The 25,198-nt window shown below is 41.9% G+C and overlaps 1 protein-coding gene across 2 annotated transcripts; it reads left to right on the top strand.

The window, feature by feature from the left end:
* The first annotated feature begins 21,026 nt into the window (after window positions 1-21,026).
* On the top strand, window positions 21,027-22,858 carry LOC100940918 (interferon alpha-inducible protein 27-like protein 2). 2 transcript variants are annotated; one of them, XM_023511593.1, is made up of 4 exons: window positions 21,027-21,205; window positions 21,311-21,346; window positions 21,917-22,078; window positions 22,592-22,858. In XM_023511593.1, exons 1-4 carry the CDS (start codon window positions 21,166-21,168, stop codon window positions 22,693-22,695), a joined length of 342 nt encoding a protein of 113 aa, XP_023367361.1. In that variant the 5' UTR covers window positions 21,027-21,165; the 3' UTR covers window positions 22,696-22,858. The 2 variants fall into 2 exon arrangements, with proteins under 2 accessions (XP_023367361.1, XP_012658897.1); XM_012803443.2 differs by having other exon boundaries at window positions 21,032-21,172.
* Window positions 22,859-25,198: the final 2,340 nt, after the last annotated feature.

Genomic DNA, 25,198 nt, shown 5'->3' on the forward strand with positions numbered 1-25,198 from the left:
AAAAAAAAAAAAAAAAAAAAATCCAGCAGAGAAGACAGAGATCACTGCATTTTGAGAAATTACACAGCAGAAAGAGCAGAGCAGATTCATACTCAAGTGTGTTGATGGAAGTACACATGGCTGAGGAACATTGTAAATATGTGGTCAGGGAAGTCTTCTGGAACTAGTGTCAGATGGTGGATCCCCCCAAATTTTTCTGGATTTTACATGTAAAGTATAAGAGGGTTTTTTTTTTTTGCAGCTTTTTTGGCTGGGGCCGGGTTTGAACCCACCACCTCTGGTATATGGGGCCGGTGCCCTACTCTTTGAGCCACAGGCACCACTCAAGGATAAGAGTCTTAAAAGAGCAGAGCATGACCTCTGTTGTCTCCCAAGACTGAAGCATAGCTGGGTATTGACAACAATAAATTTAGAGAATGAAGCAAAAACCAGATGGTAGAGGGTTTGCTTATCCTTTTCCAAGAGGTTGGGCTTTTACCTGTGGACCACAGAAGGGTGCTAAGGGGTTTTAAGTAAACAGATGGGGTCAACAACATCACTCATACCCAGCAGCCAGATATGTCTACATTCGATGTTTAGTATTCCTGACCTTGGGCAATGAGAGGTGGTAGTGGACTAGGATGTCAGTGGTGGTGGAACTAGTAACGAGTGGTCAGTTTGTCAACATGTATTAAATGGCAAGCCAACAGGATTTGCCAACAGACTAGATATCAAATGAAAGGAGTTAAGCATGATTATGTCACTCTAAAATAACAGCAGAGACAGAAGCTCTAAAGAAAAGAGTGCATTCAGGTATGAATGACAGGGGATTGCAACCTGGGGATACATGTGCCATGGCAAACCATGGGATGCCATAAATGTATCCAAGGAGGCAAAGGGAGGTATCTCTGTGCATTTGTTTTGCTAGAAAGGAATATATAAGGCTGAGTAATTTATAAAGAAAAGAGGTTTATTTGCCTCACGGTTCATCAGGCTGCCCAAGAACCATGATGGTCATATCTGCTTCTGATGATGGCCTCAAACTGCTTTCACTTGGCAGAAGGTGAAGGAGAACTGGTGTGTCACATGGTAAGAGAGGGAGTAAAAGGGAGAGCAGGAGGCATCAGCCTCTTTGGACAACCAGTTTTGGCAGGAACTAAGAGTGAGAAGTCAAGTCACTCCTATGAGAATGGCACCAGGCCATTCATTAGGGATCTGTCCACATGATCCAAACACCTCCCACCATGCCCTGTCTCCACAATTTGGGATCAGACTTCAATATAAGACTTGGAGCCAAACAACTCTTATCCAAACCATAGCAGGAGGCAAGGGTTTTTAAAGGCAAAATGAAGAAGGACTCAGAAATTGCTTTGAAAAAATCATCCTTACCTATAGGATCAATAACAAGGGTAACATTTGTTGAAGGTTGAACAGGCACTTGCTGGACAGGCATCCTCGCAGAAGTAGTCTTTGTGTAAGGTTGCAGTGCCTTTCTGTAAAGTGGTGGTTTCCAGACAGTCCTTGTAATAGTTATTATAGGCATGTGTGCATGAGAGACCCTCCCTTATGGCCTCCTAATTCCGTTTTATTGGGGTTTGGCATTTTGATTCTGACAACTTTCACATTTCCCTCTTGTTGATCAATCATCTTGTGTTTAGGTTTTGATTGTCCCTCAGTACTAGGAAGGACTGTCCTGGTTGGTCTGATACCACACTGAAGGGAAGAAATTGGCAACTGGGAGTCAATGTCAAAACACTTTTAGCCACACTGGACCAAACAGAAGACTCAGAAGGAATGGTTCTAGGCTAAGTCTGACTGGAGTTCATTATTAAGTACAAGTTTGTCAGTTTCATAAGTGTCGGCTATCATTTCCAAATGCTGGACCAGCATTATTCTGTTGGGTATTATGCTTCTATAAAAATTTGACAGGGAACAGTGACAAAGTTTTTTAAAAAAATCATGCGGCACAAAATTAATAGTAATACAATACACCAAGTTTGCACAGTAGTTTTGAATCATGGACCCAAGCCTGAAGATAACCAATTAAACCAAATGCCTGTGGGGAACTAGGTGAGACTTACAGACAGATACTAGAGGAAAACAGAAGAATTAAGGATTTAGTTCACATCATTGATAAATAATAAAAACTTGAAAACAAAGAACAGGGCCACAATCTAATAGCAGGCATACTACAGTATTTTTTCTTCTAAAATAGAATTTTCTTACAGTTACTCTCATTTTTACCAAAGATAATCAAAATAAGACCAATTTGTGTCTACAGTAAGTTTAGCTTTATCAGATGTGGCTTGATTAAGTACTCAAGTGCAGCAAGAACAGCAATTGACCACATAAAAATCTCATATTTGAGAACCTCTTTAGGATAGGAAGCCAAACTAAGGCAGACTTCAGACTTCACCTGTGATACCAACAGACATTCTTAAATATGATATCCCAGTCAACACCTTGGTAATGTAACCAATATTTTTAATTGTATCCCATCATAAAGAGAGCATATTCGTATTAAACTTACACAAACCACAATTTACCATAAAAATAAGAATATTCATGAATCGTTTCCAAATTTTAAAGGGATCAAGTAGGGAGAGAAAGTAAATGTTTCAGTTTTGTTTACAAAAGTATAATGTACCAGTTTGTTGTAAGCTACCAATAGCTTAAAAAAGGTTTCCTTAAATCTAGATAATAATATGTTAAGAAGAATCAGCAAATTTTCAAAGAAAAAGCCAACTTCTTATTCTGCTTGATCTTGGCTGGCAGTTTCATGTATTCATCAGTTTACTTTAACAGAGTTCTGGAAATTTTTACCCAGTTCAGTAATATGATTAAAAGTTATTAGCAAGAGGATCGCTTGAGCCCAAGAGTTGGAGGTTGCTGTGAGTGATGTCGCCACAGCACTCTAGCCAGGGTGACAGCTTGAGACTTTGCCTCAAAAATAAATAAATAAATAAATAAGTTACTAGCAACCAGTACTTGTCAGAGTTTTTTCATGAGAAGGAATTTTAGACTGTAGTTGATTTCAGATTTTTTTAGAGCAGAATCAAAACAGTAACTGTGGACAACAAAAACTTAGAATAGCCGTGGTTATAAATCTGATGAGAGTTTATTATAAGAAGTAATTGATGGCTTGGCGCCCATAGCACAGTAGTTACGTGCCACCACATAAACCAAGGCTGATGGGTTCGAACCCACCTCAGACCAGCTAAACAACAATGACAACTGAAACAAAAAAATAGCTGGCCAGGCATTGTGGCAGGTGCCTGTCATCCCAGCTACTTGGGAGGCTGAGGCAAGAGAATTGCTTAAGCCAAAGCTATGACACAACAGCACTCTACCAAGGGTGACATAAGAAGAAGAAGAAGTAATTGATAAAGCAATTTGGTTATTTTTGTGGCACCTAGCAATTTTAATATAATAATAAACATTATGACATGTCAGATTCTAGTACTCTCATACAATTTTTGGAATACTCTTATCAATAACATACCCATAAATATAATTTAAAAGATAAGTGTCATTTCTTATTTTGAAAATGCTTATTGTACATTTTAATATATCAAATAAACCTAACTAGTTTACTATTTCTAGGTCACAAAGACTTACTTTAGATTTTGACTTTGGAAAGTTTGTCAAAATATCAAAAGGCTTAAAGCATTTAATTAAAATAGAGTGACTGTGGTATAATTGTCTTTATTATCTAGAATGATAATTTAAAAACTTTAAAAGTAACTACAGAATGTTCTGTAGATGTAGAAAAAAATAGTAACTCTTTCATAGAGAGAACTCTGTTTGTTTGGTTTTTTTGAGACAGAGCCTCAAGCTGTCACCCTGAGTAGAGTGCTATGAGATCACAGCTCATAGCAACCTCCAACTCCTGGGTTCAAGTGATTCTCTTGCCTCTGCCTCCCAAGTCGCTGGGACTATAGGCACCTGCCACAACACCCAGCTGGTTTTTGGTTGCAGCCATCATTGTTTGGCAGGCCTGGGCTGGATTCGAACCCACCAGCTCAGGTGTATGTGGCTGGCGCCTTAGTCACTTGAGCCACAAGTGCTGAGCCAAGAACTCAGTTTTTTAAAAACTAGTGAAGACTCAGTAAAGAGCAGCGCAAAGCAGAAAAAATTATCTTGATAAAACACAGAATCTTTATTTCCTAGAACAGTTACCTAAACGTTCTCACAATTTTTTACTAAAGGCAGATCAGTACTCCAAGGAAATCTTATTGTTTTAACATAGGGAATGAGATTTTAGTTTTGTGTCAGTGTATTTTTGATATGTGTATTAAAGCTTAATTTTCAGAATAATCTATAAATCTCCTCTTAATTTTAGCCAGCTTGATCACACACAGAATTCCATTTATAAGATTCGTCCTCTACAAACCTTTTATGACTTGCTCAGACCTTTTACAACTTGCTCAAACTTTCTACAACTTGCTTAAATTGTCAGTTTTGTCCTATACTTAAACTTTTTTTTTTTTCATATTGGAACCACCCATCATTGTACAACCAATCATTCCACCTGAGGACAAAAATTTATTTTTTTCCCCTTTATCATTTTGACCACACAAAATTTACTCTCATAGAAAAGCAATCACTCTCTTTTTGTTTTTAAAAAATGCATCATCATACGTAGAACTTTTTTGTATCTCTCTCCACTACTTGTTCCTTCTTGCCTTGCTTCTGTTTTATTTTTCTGAAATAACCCCTGAATTAATCCTTTTTGTTCAAAAACTAACAATTTTATGTCTTTTTTATGATGTTTATCCTCAAAACCTACTTTCTTTCCTTTTTTCTGTTATTGGTCCCATTGTTAACTTTTTGGATATTCACATTCCAGATAGAGCTGGCTGGATTGACGGTAATGCTGTAGGAAAAAGACAGTTACTTAAAGTAATTTTAAGGTTTGAAGCTAACAAAAAGGTTTTTGAAACAAATTTTAAGTAGCTGTATTTTATAAAATGTAATTATTCAAAAGTTTAGGATAGACGTTAAAGCTATTTACATTTACTAATTTACTTATTTTTAAGAATTATGCTTGAATTACTCCTTAAAACAAGTTGTGAAAGTTCAGGAAATGCCATTCCAAAATATACCTTTTTTTTTTTTTTGTAGAGACAAGAGTCTCACTTTGTTGCCCTTGGTAGAGTGCTGTGATGTCATAGCTCACAGCAACCTCAAACTCTTGGGCTCAAGCGATTCTCTTGCTTCAGCCTCCCAAGTAGCTGGGACTACAGGTGCCTGCCACAACGTCCGAGTACTTTTTTTCTTGCAGTTTGGCCGGGGCCGGGTTTGAACTCGCCATCCTCGATTTGTGGGGCTGGTGCCCCACTCACTGAGCCATAGCGCTGCCCCAAAATATACCTTTTTGCCATAAATATTATTTTTAGTTGAAAGCAATTAAACAGCCAATTGAAGAAGAGCTCTCTTTATGTTCTTTTACTTTCATTTAAAGAAGGATATACTTTTTATTTTTATTTTGTTTTTTTTTTTTTTTTACCAGAGACAACTGACCAGCCTGGATATGGCACCAAAGGAATCCATAACAAACCTTCTTTCCTTAATTTATTCTCATAGTTTCTCAACTCAGCAATCATAAAACTGTTTTCTTTTATATATGTAAATTTTTGCACAAGAGTTTCAGAATAGCCAGCTAGATGCCAGAAAGGCACATCTTGGAGACTGATTTACATAGTTTGATAGGCAGTCTTTTCAACTTAGTTATATCTTAATTCTAAGAGATTGCTGACTGCAGGGTGGAGCTCATTAACAATTATGGCAATAAAGGCAATTTTTTTTTTTTTATTGAGATAGGGTTATCTCATTCTGTTGTCTGGGCTAGAGCATGGAGATGTCATCATAACTCCCTGCCACCTGAAACTCTTGGCCAGGCTCAAGCAATCTTCCTGCCTCAACCTCCCAGGTAGCTGGGACTATAGGCACAGTCCACCATGCTTCATTATTCTTTTAATTTTTTTTTTTTTTTGTATGTGTGTGGAAACAGGGTCTCCCTGTGTTACTTGGGCTGGTCTCAAACTTCTGGCCTCAAGCAATCCTCCCACCTTGGCCTCCCCAGGTGCTGGGATTATAGGCGAAAGCCATTGTGGGAGCCAAGAAAAGCAATTTTTAAAAATATCTGAATTCCACATGGATAGGCTGGCAAAAGAATCAAGCCCAGTTTACCTGAGAGCCTAATTTTTATAATTACTTACTTAGTTCTTTCCTTTGAAGGGGGCAAGTAACTATGCAAAAAGAAAAGAAAACCAGCACATTTAAAATATGTGGGGAGGATAGAGAGAAAGAGAGCTTACTCAGAAGCCTTTGCACACCAATGAAAATATATCCCATTTAGACCATATATTTCTATAAGCATGGCATTCTAATTTTAGTTCTAAGGAAAATAAGATTGGAGAGTTTGAATGATCCTCATATGGCCACTAAGGCTTTAACTTATTCTTAGTGTCACATGTCCATCAGTTTAAAAATGCACACAAAAATGAACCATAACATTTGGACGTACAACCAGGTGGAGTCTCTGAAGGCAGGTTGTCCTGCTATACCTTAGAATTTGAGAAGCACATCTCATTGCTTATGAGTCTTTTGAGAGCAAAATAAAATCTTATAAGCACTGTCAAGGAATGTTAAGAGTTTGGGCAAAGTGTTTTGAATTACAAACACACCTGGCATGGGATACTTCTACTTGGTGGACAGCCTTTGCCCTAATTGTCTGACCTGCAACCATGGCTTCTCCATTGCATGGTCATTTTTATCAGGCACCTTGTGATAATCTTGCCTGTTTGTGGCCATTTTGTTCTCACACAGGAGACTTGGCTCTATGGTGACCAAAATACCTCATAGACAGTGGTGATCACCCTAACAGCTTTGAACAGGTTGTCCTATATCCAATAAGAATGTTCATCTTTCCTTTGGCTGGATGTTCAGAAACAAGGGAGCAGTAAAAATGGAAAAGAGCCAGATCATTTACAGATGTATGTGAAACCCCAAAATCAGAAGACAAAATGCATTTACACCAGAAAGAATTTGCCAGAAAAGACAAAAAGTCTTTTATATAGTCCCAGGAGGGATGCGAGGTCCTTTATTAATGCAGCCTTATCCAAACCAAATCCTGAATAAAGTCAAAAGAACTCAACCCAAAGAAGGGAATCCAAGAATCCCAAGAGGAAGCTTTCAGAGGCAAAAGGGCAATTCCTGGAAGAGGAGGATGCAAAGGGTTCAGGGACACAGATCCTTCCATCCTTCGAGGTGAGCTTGGTTTGGATCCCACTTTTCTGACACCAGGTTATCTCAACCTAGAATAACACAGAGAGTAGCTGTCCAAAGAAAAGAGTTTATTCAGGAATGAATGACAGAGGATTCATGGCGAGACATGGGGGGCCATAGACATACCTGAGGAGGCAAAGGAAGGCTAAGGTTTTTAAAGGCAAAATAAGTAGGGTTACTTAAGTTGTTTTGAAACAATTGTCCTTGACTAAAAGGATCAATAACAAGGGTGGCATCAGTCCAAGGTTGCACAGGCAGTTGGTAGGCAGGAGTCCTTGGAGAAGTATTCTTTTTTTTTTTTTTTTTTTTTTGAGACAGAGCCTCAAGCTGTCCCCCTGGGTAGAGTGCCGTGGCATTACAGCTCACAGCAACCTCCAACTCCTGGGCTCAAGGGAGTCTCCTGCCTCCGCCTCCCAAGTAGCTGGGACCACAGGTGCCCGCCACAACGCCCGGCTATTTTTTGGTTGCAGCCATCACTGCTGTTTGGCGGGTCCGGGCTGGGGATTCGAACCCGCCACCTTAGGTGTACGTGGCTGGTGCCTTAGCCGGTTGAGCTATAGGCGCCGAGCCGAGAAGTATTCTTTGTGGAAGTACTCTTTGTACCAGGTTGTGGTTTTCAGACAATCCTTTACATATATATATTTTTATCAGAGGTATGTGTACATGAGAGCCTCTCCTTTATGGCCTCCTGACTCTGTTGTGTTAGGGGTTGGCATGGGTGATTCCATTTTGATTCTGTTAACTTTTGCAGCTCCAAGGCTTTGGGCTAGAGCTGCTGAAAGATTGGAGCTGCCTTTTACTGAGGCTGGACAACCATTGGAGGAAAAGGTTTGGGAGGGGAAAGACAGCGCAGCTTGGGTCACATTATGTTTGAAGTGCTTCTCAGAAACCACATGGACGTGTTGGGTAGGTCTGGGTCTGGAATATCAATCTGCAAGTTTCCAGCATACAGGTGGTTCTTAAAGCAGTGGGACTAGGTGAGGTTACACAAAGAGTAGAGCTAAAGCAGAAGTGGAGTGTAAGGAATGAACTCTGGACACACCAACACTAAACAGAGCTCAGGGAGAGGAGCTGAAATGAGACTGAGAAGGAGCGGCAAGTGTGGTAGGAGGAAAACTGAGAGTGAATCATTTCCTGAAGGCCAGGTGAGGAAGACTGTATTCACTTCTTAGGGCTGCTCTCACATAGGACCACAAACCGGATGGCTCCAAACAAAAGAAATTTATTCTCTCAAAGTTCTGGAAGCTGGAATTCCAAAATCAAGGTGTCAGCAGGGCCATGCTCCCTCTAAGGATGCCAGGGGAGAAGCCGTGTGTCTTTCTGATTTCTGGTGGTCACCATCCATCTTGGATGTCCCTTGCCTTGTGGCTGCATCACTCCAATCTCCGTCTCTGTCTTCACATGACCTTCTCCCTGTGTGTCTCCAGGTCTCTGTGTCTCTTTCTTGTAAGGACATGAGTGCTGGATTAAGGGCTGGCCTGACTCCAGTATGACCTCACCTTAATTTAAGCACATTTGCAAAGACCATATTTCCAAACTTGAACATATCTTTTTTAGGGGCACCTAATTTAACCCACAACAAAAATGTATTGAGGAAGACTGAATGATTACCTGTGTCAAATGCTGCTGTGAGCTGAGAATGTTAGGAACTGAGAGGGAGTGCTCTGAAGGGACACCAGCTACCCAGGCAGGCACCCCTCAATCCTAGGCCCTGTGGGAGCCATTGTCCAATGTACCTGCAATCCCTGGGAACACAAAGCCATTCAAGAGGCCCAAGTGTGGGGCCCCAGCCTCCAGGCTGGATAGAGGAAGTAGGGTGACTCCTGATGGGGGAATTGGGGAGGCTTCATGCAGAAGATGATGAGGGGGCTGAACCCCAAAGGAGGGGTGCCTTCACCTCTGACCTAGTTAGCCTGGGCATAGGGCTTCATAAGAGGGAGAGAAGAGAAATGTTTAGTTTCAGATGTGGGGGTTCCAGAGTAGATCTACTCACAGAAGGTCTTTCTGTCTCCAGGCAGGGCTGCTATGGCAGTGATCAGAGTAGGTCAGTCTCTGTTGGGAAGAAGCTCAATTCCCTGTCCTCCTAACCCTGAGCCTGGGGGAGCAGCTGGCCTTGACCAAGCCTAGGATTCCCTCAAGCCCCAAGACATGGCTGACTAGGGTGGACAGAACAGAGGACAGAGGTAGGGTACTAGAGGTGATGAGAACCTACCTTAGAACAGCAGGAACCAGAACAAAGCCATTAAGGGCACAGGACTTTAGAGACAGCCAGAACTGGGGGCTAGCCTCAGTTTCTCCATGTACAAACCTGGAGACCCTGGGCAAGCCATTTGAGCTGTTTGAACCTGAGATTATGCCCCTATAAAGCAGGAGCAGTGAGATCCTTTAGGGGAGTGGTAGGGACTGTGTGAGCTGAACTATGCCTAAATCCTCAGAACTGTTTTACAAACCCTGGTAGCTTATCCATTGAGCCCAGAGATTTTTCAGCTGTGCTCTAAAGTAGCATCCTCCTCCTCCTCCTCCTCAAAAAAAAAAAAAAAGGTAGCATCCTCCAATGTGATGGCCAAAATTAAAGTTTCTCTGTCATATGCATCACATGTTAAATGTTCAGTAACCACATATGCTACCATATTAGACAGTACACATAAAGAATGTGGCTGCCGGCAGCCCCTATGGCTCAAAAGGGTAGGGTGCCGACCCCATATGCCGGAGGTGGCGGGTTCAAACCCAGCCCTGGCCAAAAAAAAAGAATGTGGCTGTCATTGCAGTGGCATTGCTCGGAAGATTTCAAGGAGCTCTTGAGGACCCACTCCCATGGCTGCAAGGCTCTCAGGGCCCTCCCCAGCATCACTTCTGAAGAGCAGCTCAAGTGTCATCTTCTGTCACCCTTGTGCTTGGGGGAGAGGGAATATTTTCTCTGTCAAAATGGAAGTTTGAAGACCACTGTTTACATCACCTTATTTATTTTACACAAGGAGGACCAAAGACCAAGGAGGACGAGTGAGCCTCTCGGGGTGTCAGAGCGAAACAGAGGCATAAACAGGCCTAGGACCCAGGTTCCCCTGGGAGACTGTCCACTCCTTTGCTTCCACATCAATCAACCTTCTTTTGCCTCAGCACTCTGTCCCTGTTTTGGGTCTCTCCTGACAGCATGAGAGACTACCCACAGAAGCATGCCAGGGAGGTCTGGGGCAGTCTGTCCCATGGGACCAACCCCAAAACACCTCTTCTTCACAGTCGCAGCATGGAGGCTGTGCCCATGGTGGTTGGTGCCATGTGCTGCATTGGGTAAGGGATCACTACCTCCTCCCTAGCGGCGATGGTGATGTCCTCAGCTGCCATCCACAACCCAAGTGCTGTGGGTGTTTTATCCAGTCCACCTGCAACTGTGCTTACCGTTTGAGATAATGCCACTAGAGGGCACTCCAAAGCAAGGGCCAAATTCTCTCAAAATCTAGTCCTCAGCACACAACTCAACCGCAGTAGGGCCAGGTGTCTACAACACTGACAAACACTGCGAGGACAGGGACCCACCAACTCAAGAATTCTTGGCCTCAACCCTTCCACATATCCAGAAAGATAGTACTTCTAGGCAAATTCATTCACTGCATTATAATTTGCAAGGTTGTCTTATAACCTAGTAGAAATTTCCAAACCCTGTGCAAGGAGATCACAGCTAGAGGTAAGCCTAAGGACTATACTAAAGGTAGGCAAAATAAGGCAGGGGGAAATCTGAAAGCTCTGCCTACACCAGAAACATTAACGGGGATTAGCAGTAGGAAAACAGGGAACTGTGATTTTCTTCTTTTTTTTACTTTGCTTATCTATACTTTCTAAATGTTCTAATGAACAGGCATTACTTGTATAATTCCCTTGTTAATGTACTTTTTGAGTTATTTTCAGTTGGGGGATAGTATGAATAAAATCATGTTGTACATGCTATGCAATGTAAGTCTTTGTGTGGACTTCTGCTTTCATTGCTTGAGTAATACTTATGAGTGGAATTAATGGATAGTAGTATGTTTAACTTTATGAGAACAGCCAATACCTTTCCAAAATGGTAACACTTTTAAACTTCCACCAGGAACATATGATAGTTGCTCCAGATCCTTGCCAACACTTGGTATAGTGAGCCTTGCTAAATTTAGCCAATTTAGTGGTTATAAAGTGATACTCACGGCAACATTATCTTACATTTCCCAAATAACTAAAGATAATGAGAATATTTTTGTGTGTGTTTATTGCTATTCATGAAGTATAATGAAATATTTGTTCAAATCTTCTTCCCCTTTTTTAATTAGGTTGTCTTTTTAATATTGTGCTATAGGCATTCTTTCTATATTTTGGATATAAGCCCTTTATGAAATATATTCATTATAAACATTGTCTTGGTTTTTATTTTCTTAATGGTGTAATTTGATGAGAAAAAGTTCTTCATTTTGCTAAATAATTTCTCATTTTCTTTTAAAGATTATGCCTTTGATCTTCTAAGACATCTTTGCCTGAATCAATATCACACATATTCTCCTATGATTTCTTCTAGAAGTCTCATAATTTAAGCCTTCATTTTTGTTTTATGAATCAAAGTCTATGATTCATTTCCACTTCATGCTTTGTGCACATTGAGGTTCATTTTTTTCTGTTTGAATTACATAGTTTCTATGGCTAGTATGACAAATTACTGTAAACTTGGTGGCTTAAAAACAGCAGAAATCTATTCTTTCACAGATCTGGAGATCTGAAGTTTGTACTACTAAATTGCATTGCTAAAACAGTATTTCTACAGGGCGTTGGCAGGACTGCTGCCTCTGGAGGCTCTAGGGAAGAATCGGTTTCTTGCCTTTCTAGCTTTTGGCTGCTGCAGGCAATCCTTGGCTTGTGGCTGCATCACTACAATCTCTGCCTTCATAGTCACATTGCCTTTGTCTTGTGTATGTGTTGAGTCTTCATCAACTTCCCTCATACAAGGATACTTATAATTGCACTTAGGTCCATTCAGATAATCCAGGATATTTTCCCATCTCAAAATCCTTAACTTAATCACTTTTGCAAAGATAAATTTTGCATAGAAAGTAATGTTCACAGGTTCCAGGGATTAAAAATTGATATCTTTGGGCTATTTAGCTCACCACATAGATCTTTAATAATTCTAGCACCAATTCTGTTTATGTGGTAAATTACTTGATTTTCAGTTGTTGAACTCACCTTATAGTAAACCTCACTAAGTTATGAAATAGTCTCTTTTTTATAGTCATAGATTTGGGATGCTAATATTTTGCTTGGGATATTTTCATGTATGTTTGTAAGGGATATTGTTCTGTACTTTTCCTTTACTGAAATGCCTTTATAGTATTTTGGTATCAGGGTCATAATGATCTCATGAACTGAGTTGGAAATATTCTTCCATTTTCTGAAAGAGCTCATGTTAAGATTGATAGAATTTCTTATTAAATGTCTGACAGACTTCATTTGTGAAGCTATCTAGGTGTGGAATTTTCTTTGTGGGAATAATTTTAATAACGAATTAAATTTATTTAGGATTTTTCAAGTTTCCTATTTCTCTTTTGGTCAGTTTGTTAGTTTCCGGAGAAACTTTTTCAGTTTATTTATATTGTCAATTTTACAGGCATACTGTCGTTTATAATATTACCTTATTATTCTTTTGATGTAGTGACTACTACTCTGTTATGATGATGGCAATTTGTGTTTACTCTTGTGTTTTCCTTGCTAGGTTTAAAATTGTTAGCCTTTTTGTTTCTTTTCTTCTACTTACTTTGGATTTAATTTGCTCTTCTTTATTTGAAAACAGAAATAATTTATTTTAAATATTTCTTTATTTGTTTTTTTTTGAGACAGAGCCTCAAGCTGTCCCCCTGGGTAGAGTGCCGTGGCTTCACAGCTCACAGCAACCTCCAACTCCTGGGCTCAAGCGAGTCTCCTGCCTCTGCCTCCCAAGTAGCTGGGACCACAGGTGCTTGGCTATTTTTTGTGGTTGCAGCCATCACTGTTGTTTGGCGGGCCGTGGCTGGATTCCAACCTGCCACCTTAGGTATATTTGGCTGGCACCTTAGCCACTTGAGCCACAGGCACCGACCCTCTTTGTTATATAAACATTTAAGACTATATAAAAAAAACTTTATATATACTGATTTAATTGCATGCCAAAAATTTTGGTGGTTTATTTTCATCCAATTCAAAATATTTTCTAATTTCACTTGTGATTATTTTAATTTGTCCTATGGGTTATTTAGCAATATATTGCTTAATTCTATATGTTTGAGAAATTTCTAGATTTCTTATTGTTATTATCACTTTAATACATCAGTGGTCAGATAATACACTGTATTTTTCAGTTTTTTGACATTTACTGAGACATGTTTTATGGCCCATGTTTTATTATGAATGTTCTGTATGCTTTTACATACAGTATGATAATCTCTGCTTTTTACATAAAGTACTTAGTTCATTTATATTTAAATAACTATCAGTATGGTCAGGTTTAAGTCCACCATCTGGGTTTCGTTTTCAGTTTGTTCCCTATGTTCTCTTTTCCTCTGTTCAGCCTTCTCTGACTTGTTTTGGGTGGATGAAGTATCATTTTATACGTCATTCATTTCATCTATCAACTTTTCAGCAAAGCCTCCTTATGCTGTTTAGAGTGCTGTTTGTGCTGTTTTCTACTACAGAAACTGAAATATTCATCTTTAACTTGTCACATTCTGTTTTTATTTTATTATTTATTCATTTATTTAGTTTTTTGAGACAGTCTCACTCTGTTGCCCTTAGTAGAGTCCCATGGTGTCATAGCTCACAGCAACCTCAAACCCTTAGGCTTAAAAGAATCTTTTGCCTCAGTCTCCCAACTAGGTGGGACTACAGGTGCCTGCCACAATGCCCAGCTAGTTTTCCTATTTTTAGTAGAGACAGGTCTTGCTTTTGCCCAGGCCAGTCTTGAATTCCTGAGCTCAAGGAATCCACCTGCCTCAGCTTCCCAAAGTGCTAGGATTACAGGCATGAGACCTCACACAGGGCTCACATTCTCTTTTTAACTAACAGTATTCTACATCACAATGTAGGAAACTTAAATTCCAGTCTGCCCTCTCCCCCTTCCCTTTGTGCTGTTTTTATATATTTTACTTCTACATATGTACATTATCATTACATTTGATAATTATTTTAAAATTTACATTTACTTACATGTGTGTAAAGATAATGCAGCAGGTCTTTTGTATTTACTCACATATTGGTCCTTTCTTTTTTCTTTTGTTATTGTTTTTGTTTGTTTGTTTGAGACAGAGTCTCCCTCTATTTCCCTAGCCTGAGTGCAGTGGCATCATCATAGCTCACTATATCTTCAAACTCCTGGGCTCAAGTGATCCTTATGCCTCAGCCTTCCGAATAGCTGGGACTACAAATTCTCAAGTTCTTGCCACCATGCCTGGCTAATTTTTATTTTATTTTATTTTTTACTTGTTGAGAAGATATGGTCTCCCGGTTTTACCCAGGCTGGTCTCTAACTCCTACCAGGTGTCCTTAAACTACAGCCCTTGGGCCACATGCGGCCCAAGGAGGACATTTATCAGGCACGCTGGGTGTTTTTGCCACCGCTGCCTGTCCTTTTAAACTATAGCCCTGCCCTCCAATGGTCTGAGAGACAGTGAACTGGCCCCCTGTTTAAAAACTTTGAGGACCCCTGTGTGATCTTCCCACTTCAGGCCTCTGTGCTGGGATTACAGGCATGAACCGCCATTCCTGGCTTAGCTTTGGTTTATTTAAAAATATATTTATTTGCCTTTCATTCTTGTAAGATATTTTTACTGCATACAGAATTCTAGATTGATAGCAGTGTTTTCTTTCAATGCTTTAAAAGTTGTCTTTCTGTTGTCCTCTGCGCACCATTTTTTAAATAAGAAATTTACTAGTAGTCTTATTGTTGTTTTCTTAGGTAAACATTTTTTTTTTCTCAGACTACTTTTCAGTTAAAAAAAAAAAAAATGGCTCGGGGCCTGTGGCTCAAGTGGCCAAGGCGCCAGCCACATACACCTGGGGTGGCCGGTTCGAATCCAGCCCGGCCTGCCAAACAACAATGATGGCTGTAACCAAAACATAGCTGGGCGTTGTGGTGGGCGCCTGTGGTCCCAGCTGCTTGGGAGGTAGAGGCAGGAAACTCACTTGAGTCCAGGGGTTGGAGGTTGCTGTGAGCTGCGATGCCATGGCATTCTACCCAGAGGGACAGCTTGAGGCTCTGTCTCAAAAAAAAAAAAAATGAGTATCTGATGGACAGGAGTTGACTATGATGTACCTAGGTGTGGTTATCTTCATTTTTCTCCTCTTTGAAGTTCGTTCAGCTTTCTGGATCAATAAGTTACTGGTTTTGGATTTGTTCAAATTTGTAAAATTTTTGACCAATAATTTTCAAATATAATTTTTCCATTATTCCCCCTCTTCTTACCAATTCCATATATGTTTCCATGTACTGTTGCACAAGTCACTAAGGCTATCTTTGTTTCTCTTTTCTTCCTTCTTTCTTCTTTTTTTAGAGGCAGAGTCTCACTTTATCACCTTCAGTAGACTGTTGTATCACAGCTCACAGCAACCTCCATCTCTTGGGCTTAGGTGATTCTTTTGCCTCAGCCTCCTGAGTAGCTGGAATAAAGGCGGCTGCCACAACGCTCTGCTATTTTTGGTTACGGTTTGGCTGGGGCTGGGTTTGAACCCACCGCCCTTGGTATATGGGGCCAACACCCCACTCACTGAGCCACAGGCACTGCCCTCTTCCTTCTTTCAATGCTTCAATTTGGATTGTTTTTATTGAGCTGTCTTCAAGTTCATTTTCTCCTGTGAAGTACAGTATACTTTTGGTCCCATCCAGTGAATTTATGGTTTCACATATTGTATTGATCAGATTCAAGATTTCTGGCATCCAACTTTTTCCTGCAATTTCCAATTTCTCCAATCATTGCATATATATATGTGTGTGTGTATATATATATATACACACACACACACATATATATATGCTTTCTTTCTGATTGTTTAACTTAGTTATCATAATTATTTAAAAGTATATTTCTGATCATTCCAACACATGGTGTATCTGTGGAACTGTTTCTGTTATCTGATTTTTTTCTTGATGGTAGTTTACATTCTCCTGCTCTTTGTATGTCTTGTAAAAAATTTTTTTATTGGCTGCTATTCCTTGTATCTAGGATGGGCTTATTCCTTTAGAGTTTAGTTATTTTAAATTTCTTTGTCCATATCATGGACTGTAAGAAATTTACTTTAATGGCTGTAAAGCGGAGGTTGGTAAACTATGGCTCACTGTCTAAATCTAGCTTACAACCTGTTTTTGTGCAAATCAGAACAGTAGTTTTTACATTTACAAAGAATTGTTAAGAAAAAAAGAAGGATATGCAATAGAGACCACATATGGCCTGCAAGGCTGAAATATTTATTCTCTGGCCATTACAGAGCATTTGGTAACACTTGCTTTAAGGAAAAAATATAATTTTTGTTTATCTGGTGATTTCTTGCTTTGCAACAGTTGCAAAGTTCTTTCACAACCTATTACATTGTAACCAGCAATAGAATTCCTCATATCGGGGTTTTAATTTATATTTCCCTGATTTGTAATGAGATTGATTGTACATCTTTTCATGTATGTATTAATTATATAAATAACTAATATAAATGTTTTGTAGTTTCTTGTTAAGTCTATTGCATATTTTTCTACTAGCTTATTTGCCTTTTTGCTGATTTGTAAGAGTATTTTATATATTTTGAATATCAGGACTTTGTTGGTTATGTGTATGGCAAATATTTTCTGCTATTGTGAAATAAACTTTTCATTCTTATTATAGTGCCTTTTGTTACATAGAAATTCTTAATTTCATTGTACTCAAATTAATAACCTTTTCCCTTATGTATAAGTGCTTTTTTGCATTGCTTTAAGCTTTTGGTCTTTTTTTGAGACAGAGTTTCACTGTGTCACCCTCAGTAGAGTGCTGTAGTGTCACAGCTCACAGCAACCTCAAACTCTTAGGTTTAAGTGATTCTCTTGCCTCAGCCTCCCAAGTAGCTAGGACTACAGGCTCCACAATGCCTGGCTATTTTTTGTTGCAGTTTGGCGGGGTCCGGGTTTGAACTCACCACCCTCGGTATATGGGGCCAGGGCCCTACCCATGAGCCACAGGCACCACCCAAGCTTTTGGTCTTTATTTTCATATGGCAAGAAATCAAAAGAGGGCCAGTTGGCAGTACTCAGGGGAGCTTAACAAAGTAGCTGGTACACATTTGAGTTTTGGGTTGTCCTTGAAGGCAGCTTTTATAACCAGTAAAGCCTATTTGGGTTTTTTAATTAATATTAATTTATTGACATTCTTAAGTTTTGAGTTTTAATTAAAATCTTAGTATTCTGCTTCTAAATCTAAGAGGACTTTTACAATTTAGTTAATGAAATTCTCCTAAGTATTTTTATGTTATGTATATATAACTGATTTTCCTTTTAAGCACATGTGTGTATGCATGCATCTATATGCATACAGAAGGTGCCAAAAATATGTATATACATTTTAAAAAAGGAAAAAACTGTATTAAAATTGTAATACTCAAAATATGCTGGTGATACTTGTTATTTTGTATACTGTATCTTATATCTCTTGTAATTACAGAAGTCAAATGTGACTTAAGTATTACAATTTTTTTTTTTTGAGACAGAGCCTCAAGCTGTCACCCTGGGTAGAGTGCCGTGGCATCACAGCTCACAGCAACCTCCAACTCCTAGGCTCAAGGATTCTCCTGCCTCTGCCTCCCAAGCAGCTGGGACTACAGGCACTCAACACAACTCCCGGCTATTTTTTAGTTGCAGCCGTTGTTGTTTGGCAGACCCAGGCTGGATTCGAACCTACTAGCTCAGGTGTATATGGCCGGCACCTTAGCTGCTTGAGCCACAGGCACCTAGCCTATACAAATAATTTTTAATTTTCACAAAAATGTATATCTCTGGAGTGATACTGCTATGCACAGTCAGATGTTAAGTCAAATAATACATTTATAAATATTAAAACAGTGTGATATTGTTACTAGAAGAGGTGTCGCTTTGGAACAGAATAGAAAATTTCCAAACACATATTCTGGTATATAGACTAGTATATGTGTTTTGAATACAAAGATAGACTATCAAACCAAAGATGAAATGAAAGATGATTTAATCCATAATGTTGGAACAACAGGCTAAGACATAATTGAAACCATCCTTACAGACTGATGAAGGAGTGCAAGGGGAGAACTAGAGTAAGGGCCCCCAGAACTCCTCCAGTGAGTAGTCTTTGCTAAAATAACGATGATACTCAGCCAGTGTTCCCTCATTTGCTTGATAATAATTGCTGTTCCCACTGTTTGCTTCTTTACCCAGGAGTCAGGCATAGTTGTTCACAGAAGAACATCACCTGTTTGGAACCTAGGGGTAGTTTTTGAGATATCTTTCAGGTCCTGCATTCTGGACTTTCCTGCATTCTGTCTTTCTGGATGGCATGGACCCATCCAGAAAGTGGAACTGACTCAATTGTCTTGGACACTTTACCCAAGATCCTGTATTCCAGTACCTGACCACCCAGACAGTGGCCCATACTGAAGGACTAACAACTCCACCCTGAAGCCAGCCAATTGTCTAATCTTTTGTCCACCAAACTGTCTTTAAAAACTCTGTTCCTCAATTCCTGGGGAGGTGGATTTGAGAGAAATTTCCTGTATCTCTGCTTAGCACTATGTGGAATCAATCCTTTCTCCTCTGTGAACCCTGCTGTCTCTGGATATTGGTTTTCTCTTGGGCAGCACTCAGACGAACCTGGCTGGGTGGCAATATTTGCAAGATAGGTAAAGCGCTCTTCATGTACCAAGCTAAGTTCTAGATTATTTAAAGGTTAATTTAAAAGAATGAAACCCCAGAAGAATCTAAAGAAAATACCAGTGATCGTGTATCTCATAGCTAGCAGAAATGGCCTTTTTAGGCACACAAAAATAAAAATAGCAAAGTATTGGCAAGTTAGCATAAATACTAAACACCTTTATATGAAAAACCATAAAAACACAGCAGTGAACTGGAAACAAGAATTTGCAACATTTCTGAGAATGGATTAAGGAAGTTAACATAACATTAATTCCTATGTATCATGAAAGAAAAAAACAAAGGATAAAAGGTCCAAGAATAAAAAATGATAATTTATAAAATAAGGACTACGTAAACCTAACAAATGTAGAAATAGAACTAGTTTAGCCTTTCTAGTGGTAAAAAAACATAAATTAAAACGAGTCAGCATTTTTCACCCATTAAATCAACAAAGGTGTTTTTTAAATGACAAAACTAGAACTTGATGATTAAAAAAATGGCCTTCTGGGGGGCTGTAAACATTTACTAACAGTAAGAATCAAGGGCCATAAAAAAAGCACAGTTTCTGACCCAGCAGTCCCACCTCTAGGAATATACAGGGAATACTTGTGGGCTATGATGTTAGCACTGCGTGCCAAGAGCGCGAGTTCCCCCTCCCGTAATCCTAGTACTCCGGGAGGCCGAGGCTGGTGGATTGCTTGAGCTCAGGAGTTCCAGACTAGCATGAGCAAGAGAGAGATGCCATCGGTACTAAAAATAGGGAAAACTAGCTGGTGGTTTTGGAGGGCGCCGGTAGTCCGAGCTAGTGGGGATCCCGCGAGCCTAAGAGAGTAAGACAGCTATGAGCTCTGATGATGCCATAGCACTCAGGAGGATCACTTGAGCCCAAGAGTCTGAGGTTCAGGGTTGTTGCGGTATTGCCACAACACTCTACCCAGGGCGACAAAGTGAGACTCTGTCTCAGAAATAATTAAATTAAAAAAAAAAAAAACCCTTAATGTGGAGGTGGGGGGAAGCTGGCATATTGAACAGGACAGAATATTTGATGACAATTACATATCACGTTAAAGTTCTGGGAAAGGCGAACGTGTGGGGAAACACATCAGTGGTTGACACCGGCGGAGGTCACTCCAAAGGAACTGGGGAGAAGTTCGGGGGACAGGGAGGAGGGGTGATAACATGTTCTATATGCGAGCGGGTGGTTCCACGACCTCAGAATTCACCCTAACTCATGCAAGTGTGAATTTTACTTTAGGTAAATGACACCTCGATTAACGCGACTTGAAAAAAGAACCTTGTGGAAGAATATCACACAGCTGGGGAAATCGAGATGGCCGATTCCATTAAGCCAGTAATTTGCAAAGCAGTGTGCGCAGTGCGCCTGGACCTCGGCGGGGTGAGGGGTTTACACGCGCAGGGCAGACACCCCGGAGGGAAGGGCGCCAGAAACCATCAGGGTCTCTCTCCGGGGTGAAACGAAATACTGTTCTTCTCTGGCGTTTGTAGCAAACAGCTCTTCGGTTATGGGGGAAATGTCTCAACAACCTGGACCTGTGGCCCGCTTGCTATGGCTTTGAGGCGCTGTAGAGCGCTGCTGTCTTTGGTAGATTGGTCAAGCCGGAGAGACCCCCCCGCAAGGGGGACCCCAGCCAGCCTGAGAGTCGGGCGGGGCGGGGGCGAGCAGCTTAGTACTCCCGCCTGGGGGTGGGGAGGAGCCGGCGGAATCTCTTTTGTTTGGCCAGGAAAACGTCACCGCCGGGAAATCGAAACTTCTCTGTTTCTAGGGCAGAGTAGTGCCCCGCCGGGTGTCATTGGCCCTCAATGGCTCTCAGGGGTGTGTTTGTGTGTATAAATCGGGTGAGGGATGGGAAATAAAACATTGCTCCTCCCAGAGCAAGTGGAATCTCCGTTGTTTGGGCGGGAAAACGTCACCCCAGGGGAAACGTCAACCCAGGGAAAATGAAACTTTTTCCACTTCTTGAGCAGAGAGGAATCCGGACAGCCTCATCATGCTGAGTGAGTCTTGGTGCCCCACGGGGCCAGGGCAAGGTAGGGGCTAGGCCTCCCGGATCCAGCCTAGGACGGGCCAGGGGGGCCTTCATCCTGTTTTCATCATCTAGCTGACTTGTGAGCCCTCTCCCCTTTTCTCCCTAGGAGTGGTGGTGACTGCCTCTGCAATCGGAGGAGGAGGTGAGTTACCTGGATTGGTTCCATTGCCGGGACTTCACCTGGGCGCTGGCCCAGGATGGCTGTGCGGTTAAGGGGGCTAGCTAAAGCCCCTCACCCTCCTCTCCCTGAGCTGCCTACAGAGAGTAATACTCAACAGTACTCCAGGGGAAAGCTGTGCCTCCTCCCCTGCACTCCTCGCTTCCCCTCCAGTCCCAGCTTCTCCTTTAGTTCTTATATACATGTAATGGGCACATGAGGAAGGTATTGTTTGGAAGGGGGTTTAATACTAAGTAAACACAACAATGTTTTATTCCCTCCCATTTATACACACACACACACCCCTGAGCCATTGAGGGCCAGTGACTTCCCATCCTCACATAGCAAGTTAGAGACAAACCAGGGCTGTGCCTGGAACTCCTAAGACAGCTGTTTGCCCCACCTGGCTCTACCCCCACCACCTCTTCTTCACCTTGGGCCCCTGTCCAAGCTGTTGTCTTTTAAATGCTAAAGTCCCCAGAAACTGTCAAGGAATTCCTAAGGGGGTCTCTTCCCCTGAGCCCCCACCCCCATTCAGCTTCTCTCCCCCCACAGCCTTGGCCGTGGGGGCTGTGCCCATGGTGCTCAGTGCCATTGGCTTCACGAAGGCAGGAATCGCTGCCTCCTCCATAGCGGCCAAGATGATGTCTGCGGCAGCCATTGCCAACGGGGGTGGAGTTTCTGCTGGCAGTCTGGTGGCTATTCTGCAGTCAGTGGGTAAGTCTGAGGTAGGAGGACCAGAGCCAGGAGAGGCTCCAGCCCAGAGGCTGGGTCTCAGGGAGAGTCTCTAGTCTCCCTGCGGTTCAGGGATCCTCAGTGTTCAGGGTCCTTTGTGTCTTCCTTACTATCTCCTCCTCTGGTTGGGGATGGGACCAGCCTGGGAGGGTACAGCCTAGGAGGTTTTTATTTCTGGTAAACACTTCAAAACCTTGGGCAGTCCCTCACTCTCTAGGCCTGTGGAAGGTGATGAAGCCTGGGATTTCTCAGACAGTCTTCCTTGTTGCTAGAGGATTCACCACCAGAGTTCCTGTCTCTTTTTCTGGGCAGCTATCTGCAGCAGCTCCTCCCCAAAGTAGAGATGCTGGGGCTTTAGGAAGTCAAATTGGGGAGCAGGAGTGGGCTATCTGGACCTCAGGCTTCTGGGGGGTCCCCAAGTTTCTGAGTCTTAAACCCCAACCAGGAGATACTGTGACTTCTTGTCCCTCTAAATTCACCCTCCTTTCTCCCCAGGGGCAGCTGGACTCTCCACGGCATCCAACTTCCTCCTGGGCTTTGTTGGGTCTGCTGTTGGTGCTGGGTCTGCTCTTGGGGTCTTCCTGGGGAACTTAAGATAGGTACCCTCTTCTTCTTACCAAGAGGGACCTGAGGGAACAGGCAGGTGGCTCCCATGGTGGAAATGACTCTCCCTGGCCTCTGGATGACAGCTCCTTAATGACAAGCTTCTTTTTTCCAAATTGTTCAAGAAAGCATGAAAAATAAAGACGAAATGCCATCAGTGTCGGTGTTGCATTCCTGTGTTGGGGACAGGGCACGGTGCCACTGCAGGGAGGGCTGGACGAGGAAGGACTCAGGAGGGACTAGCACAGGGTATCTGTAAGGGGAAGGCAGGTCTGTACCCAGGCCCGACTGTGATCCTGGAAAGGTCATGTTTGCCCTTTGATCCTGAGTTTGCTGCTCTTCAGATGGGGGAGTCAGACTAAGTTTCTTCATAGGTCTCAACTGAAGTCAATGTTATTGAGTGGTTTGGCTCTCTGGTCACCACTTGAACCACTGACCTTTAATCTCTAAGCCCTTTGTCCTCAGGCAGGATTTACTCCTTCCTGCTTATCCAAGACTTAGGATGGCTCTAGAATTTCAGTGACACTGTACCTGCCTGACCTGTGGAGCTGCAGAAGAGAAGTTTCATTTCCCTATGGAGCTCTCTCTCTGTTGGTCCAGAGTCCAGGGTCCTTAGTCCCCAAGTTTATTGCCAGAGCCTGCAAGGATGGACTGGCTTCCCTCCCTTCGTGGGGCTCCCAAAAGGCAGGCCAATGCAGAATGCTCAGTGGCCAGAGGTCCACTGTGTGCCTGGCTCTGGATCGAATGCCTGGGGTCCTGACACTGAACACTGACCAGGCATCTCCTTGCCCATGAGATAAGTTGCACTTAGCTTTTGGAGAGCTTGTGGAGCCTGGGTCTCTGACCTCAACTAAGGTCCCCACTCTGGGCTATTTGCCTATTTGAACATTTACTGTTCTTTCTTGGCTGCCCCTCCTCACTTCAATCCTACAGTTTGTAGATGGCCTCAAGGGCTCCATCCCACAGGATCCCCCTGGCTGCAGAAGATCAGAGAAGTCCTCTCTGCCCAGGGTACATAATGTTGAGGGAGCCAAGCAAGTACACAGTTAATTATGTTAAGGGACTTGGGGTGAATCATAGCAATGACCACATTCTCCACCCCTCTCAGTATGTCAGGAAGTGGAGTTTATTTCCCGCCCCCCTTTTGAATCTCTGCTGGCCTTGTGAGTTGCTTTGACCAATAGAATACCAAAGTAATGGTGCAGGCCCTAAGAAGTCTGATAGTCTTCTGCTGTACTTCCTGGATCCCATCCCTGCCATGAGAACAAGTCTGGTTGGCCAGCTGGGGGTTGACAAGCAGAGGAGCAGAGCAGAGTAAGTCCATTCATTCCAGACAAGGGCCCAGACGTGCAAAGCAGACCCACAGGTGACTGCAGATGGGGCAGGGGCCCAGCTGAGACCAGAAGGGCCACCTGCCTAAATTGCTGGCCCACAGAATCATGAGTTAAATCATCTATTTAAGACACTAAAGTTTGTGGTCACTTGTTACCCAGCCATAGCTGACAACATAGCCCAATTTGTACAATACATTGAAAGAAAGGATTAAGCTGTATAGCATGTAGGACAGAGAAGGTGGAGATTAATTCTAATTGTGGCTACCTGGGATGGCTTCCTGGAGGAGGTGCTGTTTTACTTCAGGATATATGATTATAAGCATTAGAAACTTGCAAGTGACCCAGAGTTCAAGGGACATTATTGCCTTTCCAAAGGGAAAAGTGCAAAGGTAAAGTGTGCTTCAGGCAAGGTTTGATGCAGCAGCACACCTCTGATGCTAAGAACCTGTTTGTTTGATCCTTCCTCTCTGCTTTCTGCTTTCTTCCTCTATTAGGTTCATTCTGTGGCTGCTGATTTTCATGGTTCCTAGATAGCTGTATACAGGCCCCAAAGGTTACCCTCCTTATTCATGCCTCTCATAAAAGTCAGAGCATTTTAAAAACTAAATAGAGCATTTTTTCACCGCATGTTTTTTTCTGTGGTAAAACAAAGTTCTTTCCCAGATACCTCTAGCAAATGTTAATATTACTATAATGTTAATAATACTACTAAATGCAGTCATTTACTCATCCCTGAACCAACTACTTTGGCCCAAAAGGTAAGATATGATGATTGGTTTAAGTCCATCCAGGCTCACCTTCAGAGGCTCAGAGAGCCCACTCCTCTGACAAGTCTGTAGGTCAGGGCAGGGCCTCCTATACTTAAGAGAATAGGTTTTTGTTTGCAAGAGGAGAGTGGGTAAGGGACACTGAGCGTTCAGAGACAGTGAACATCCTCTACAGAGGCTTGAATGTGATGCTCAGGGAAGACTGGGCCTCCAAGGCCCTTGAGGGGAATTAAAGCAGTTTCCCAGCCAGGTCTGTGGCTCCTTTCTCTGGCTTGTTATCTTCTCACCACTTCAGCAATGAGGGAAGGACACACTGGATCTGAAGGCAGGCATTCAGTAGGTAATTGCCTTTTTTATTTTTAACTATACATTATTTTCTTTTTTTTTTTTTTTTTTTT

This window comes from Otolemur garnettii, unplaced genomic scaffold, assembly GCF_000181295.1.
Source record: "Otolemur garnettii isolate 467f Iridium unplaced genomic scaffold, OtoGar3 scaffold00020, whole genome shotgun sequence".
Classification (NCBI taxonomy): domain Eukaryota; kingdom Metazoa; phylum Chordata; class Mammalia; order Primates; family Galagidae; genus Otolemur; species Otolemur garnettii.

Coding starts and splice junctions, on each gene's coding strand:
- LOC100940918 (XM_023511593.1), top strand. CDS start 21,166: ATGCTGAGTGAGTCTTGGTGCCCCACGGGGCCAGGGCAAG. Junction 21,347..21,916: donor CTCTGCAATCGGAGGAGGAG/GTGAGTTACCTG, acceptor CTCCCCCCACAG/CCTTGGCCGTGGGGGCTGTG. Junction 22,079..22,591: donor GGCTATTCTGCAGTCAGTGG/GTAAGTCTGAGG, acceptor CTTTCTCCCCAG/GGGCAGCTGGACTCTCCACG.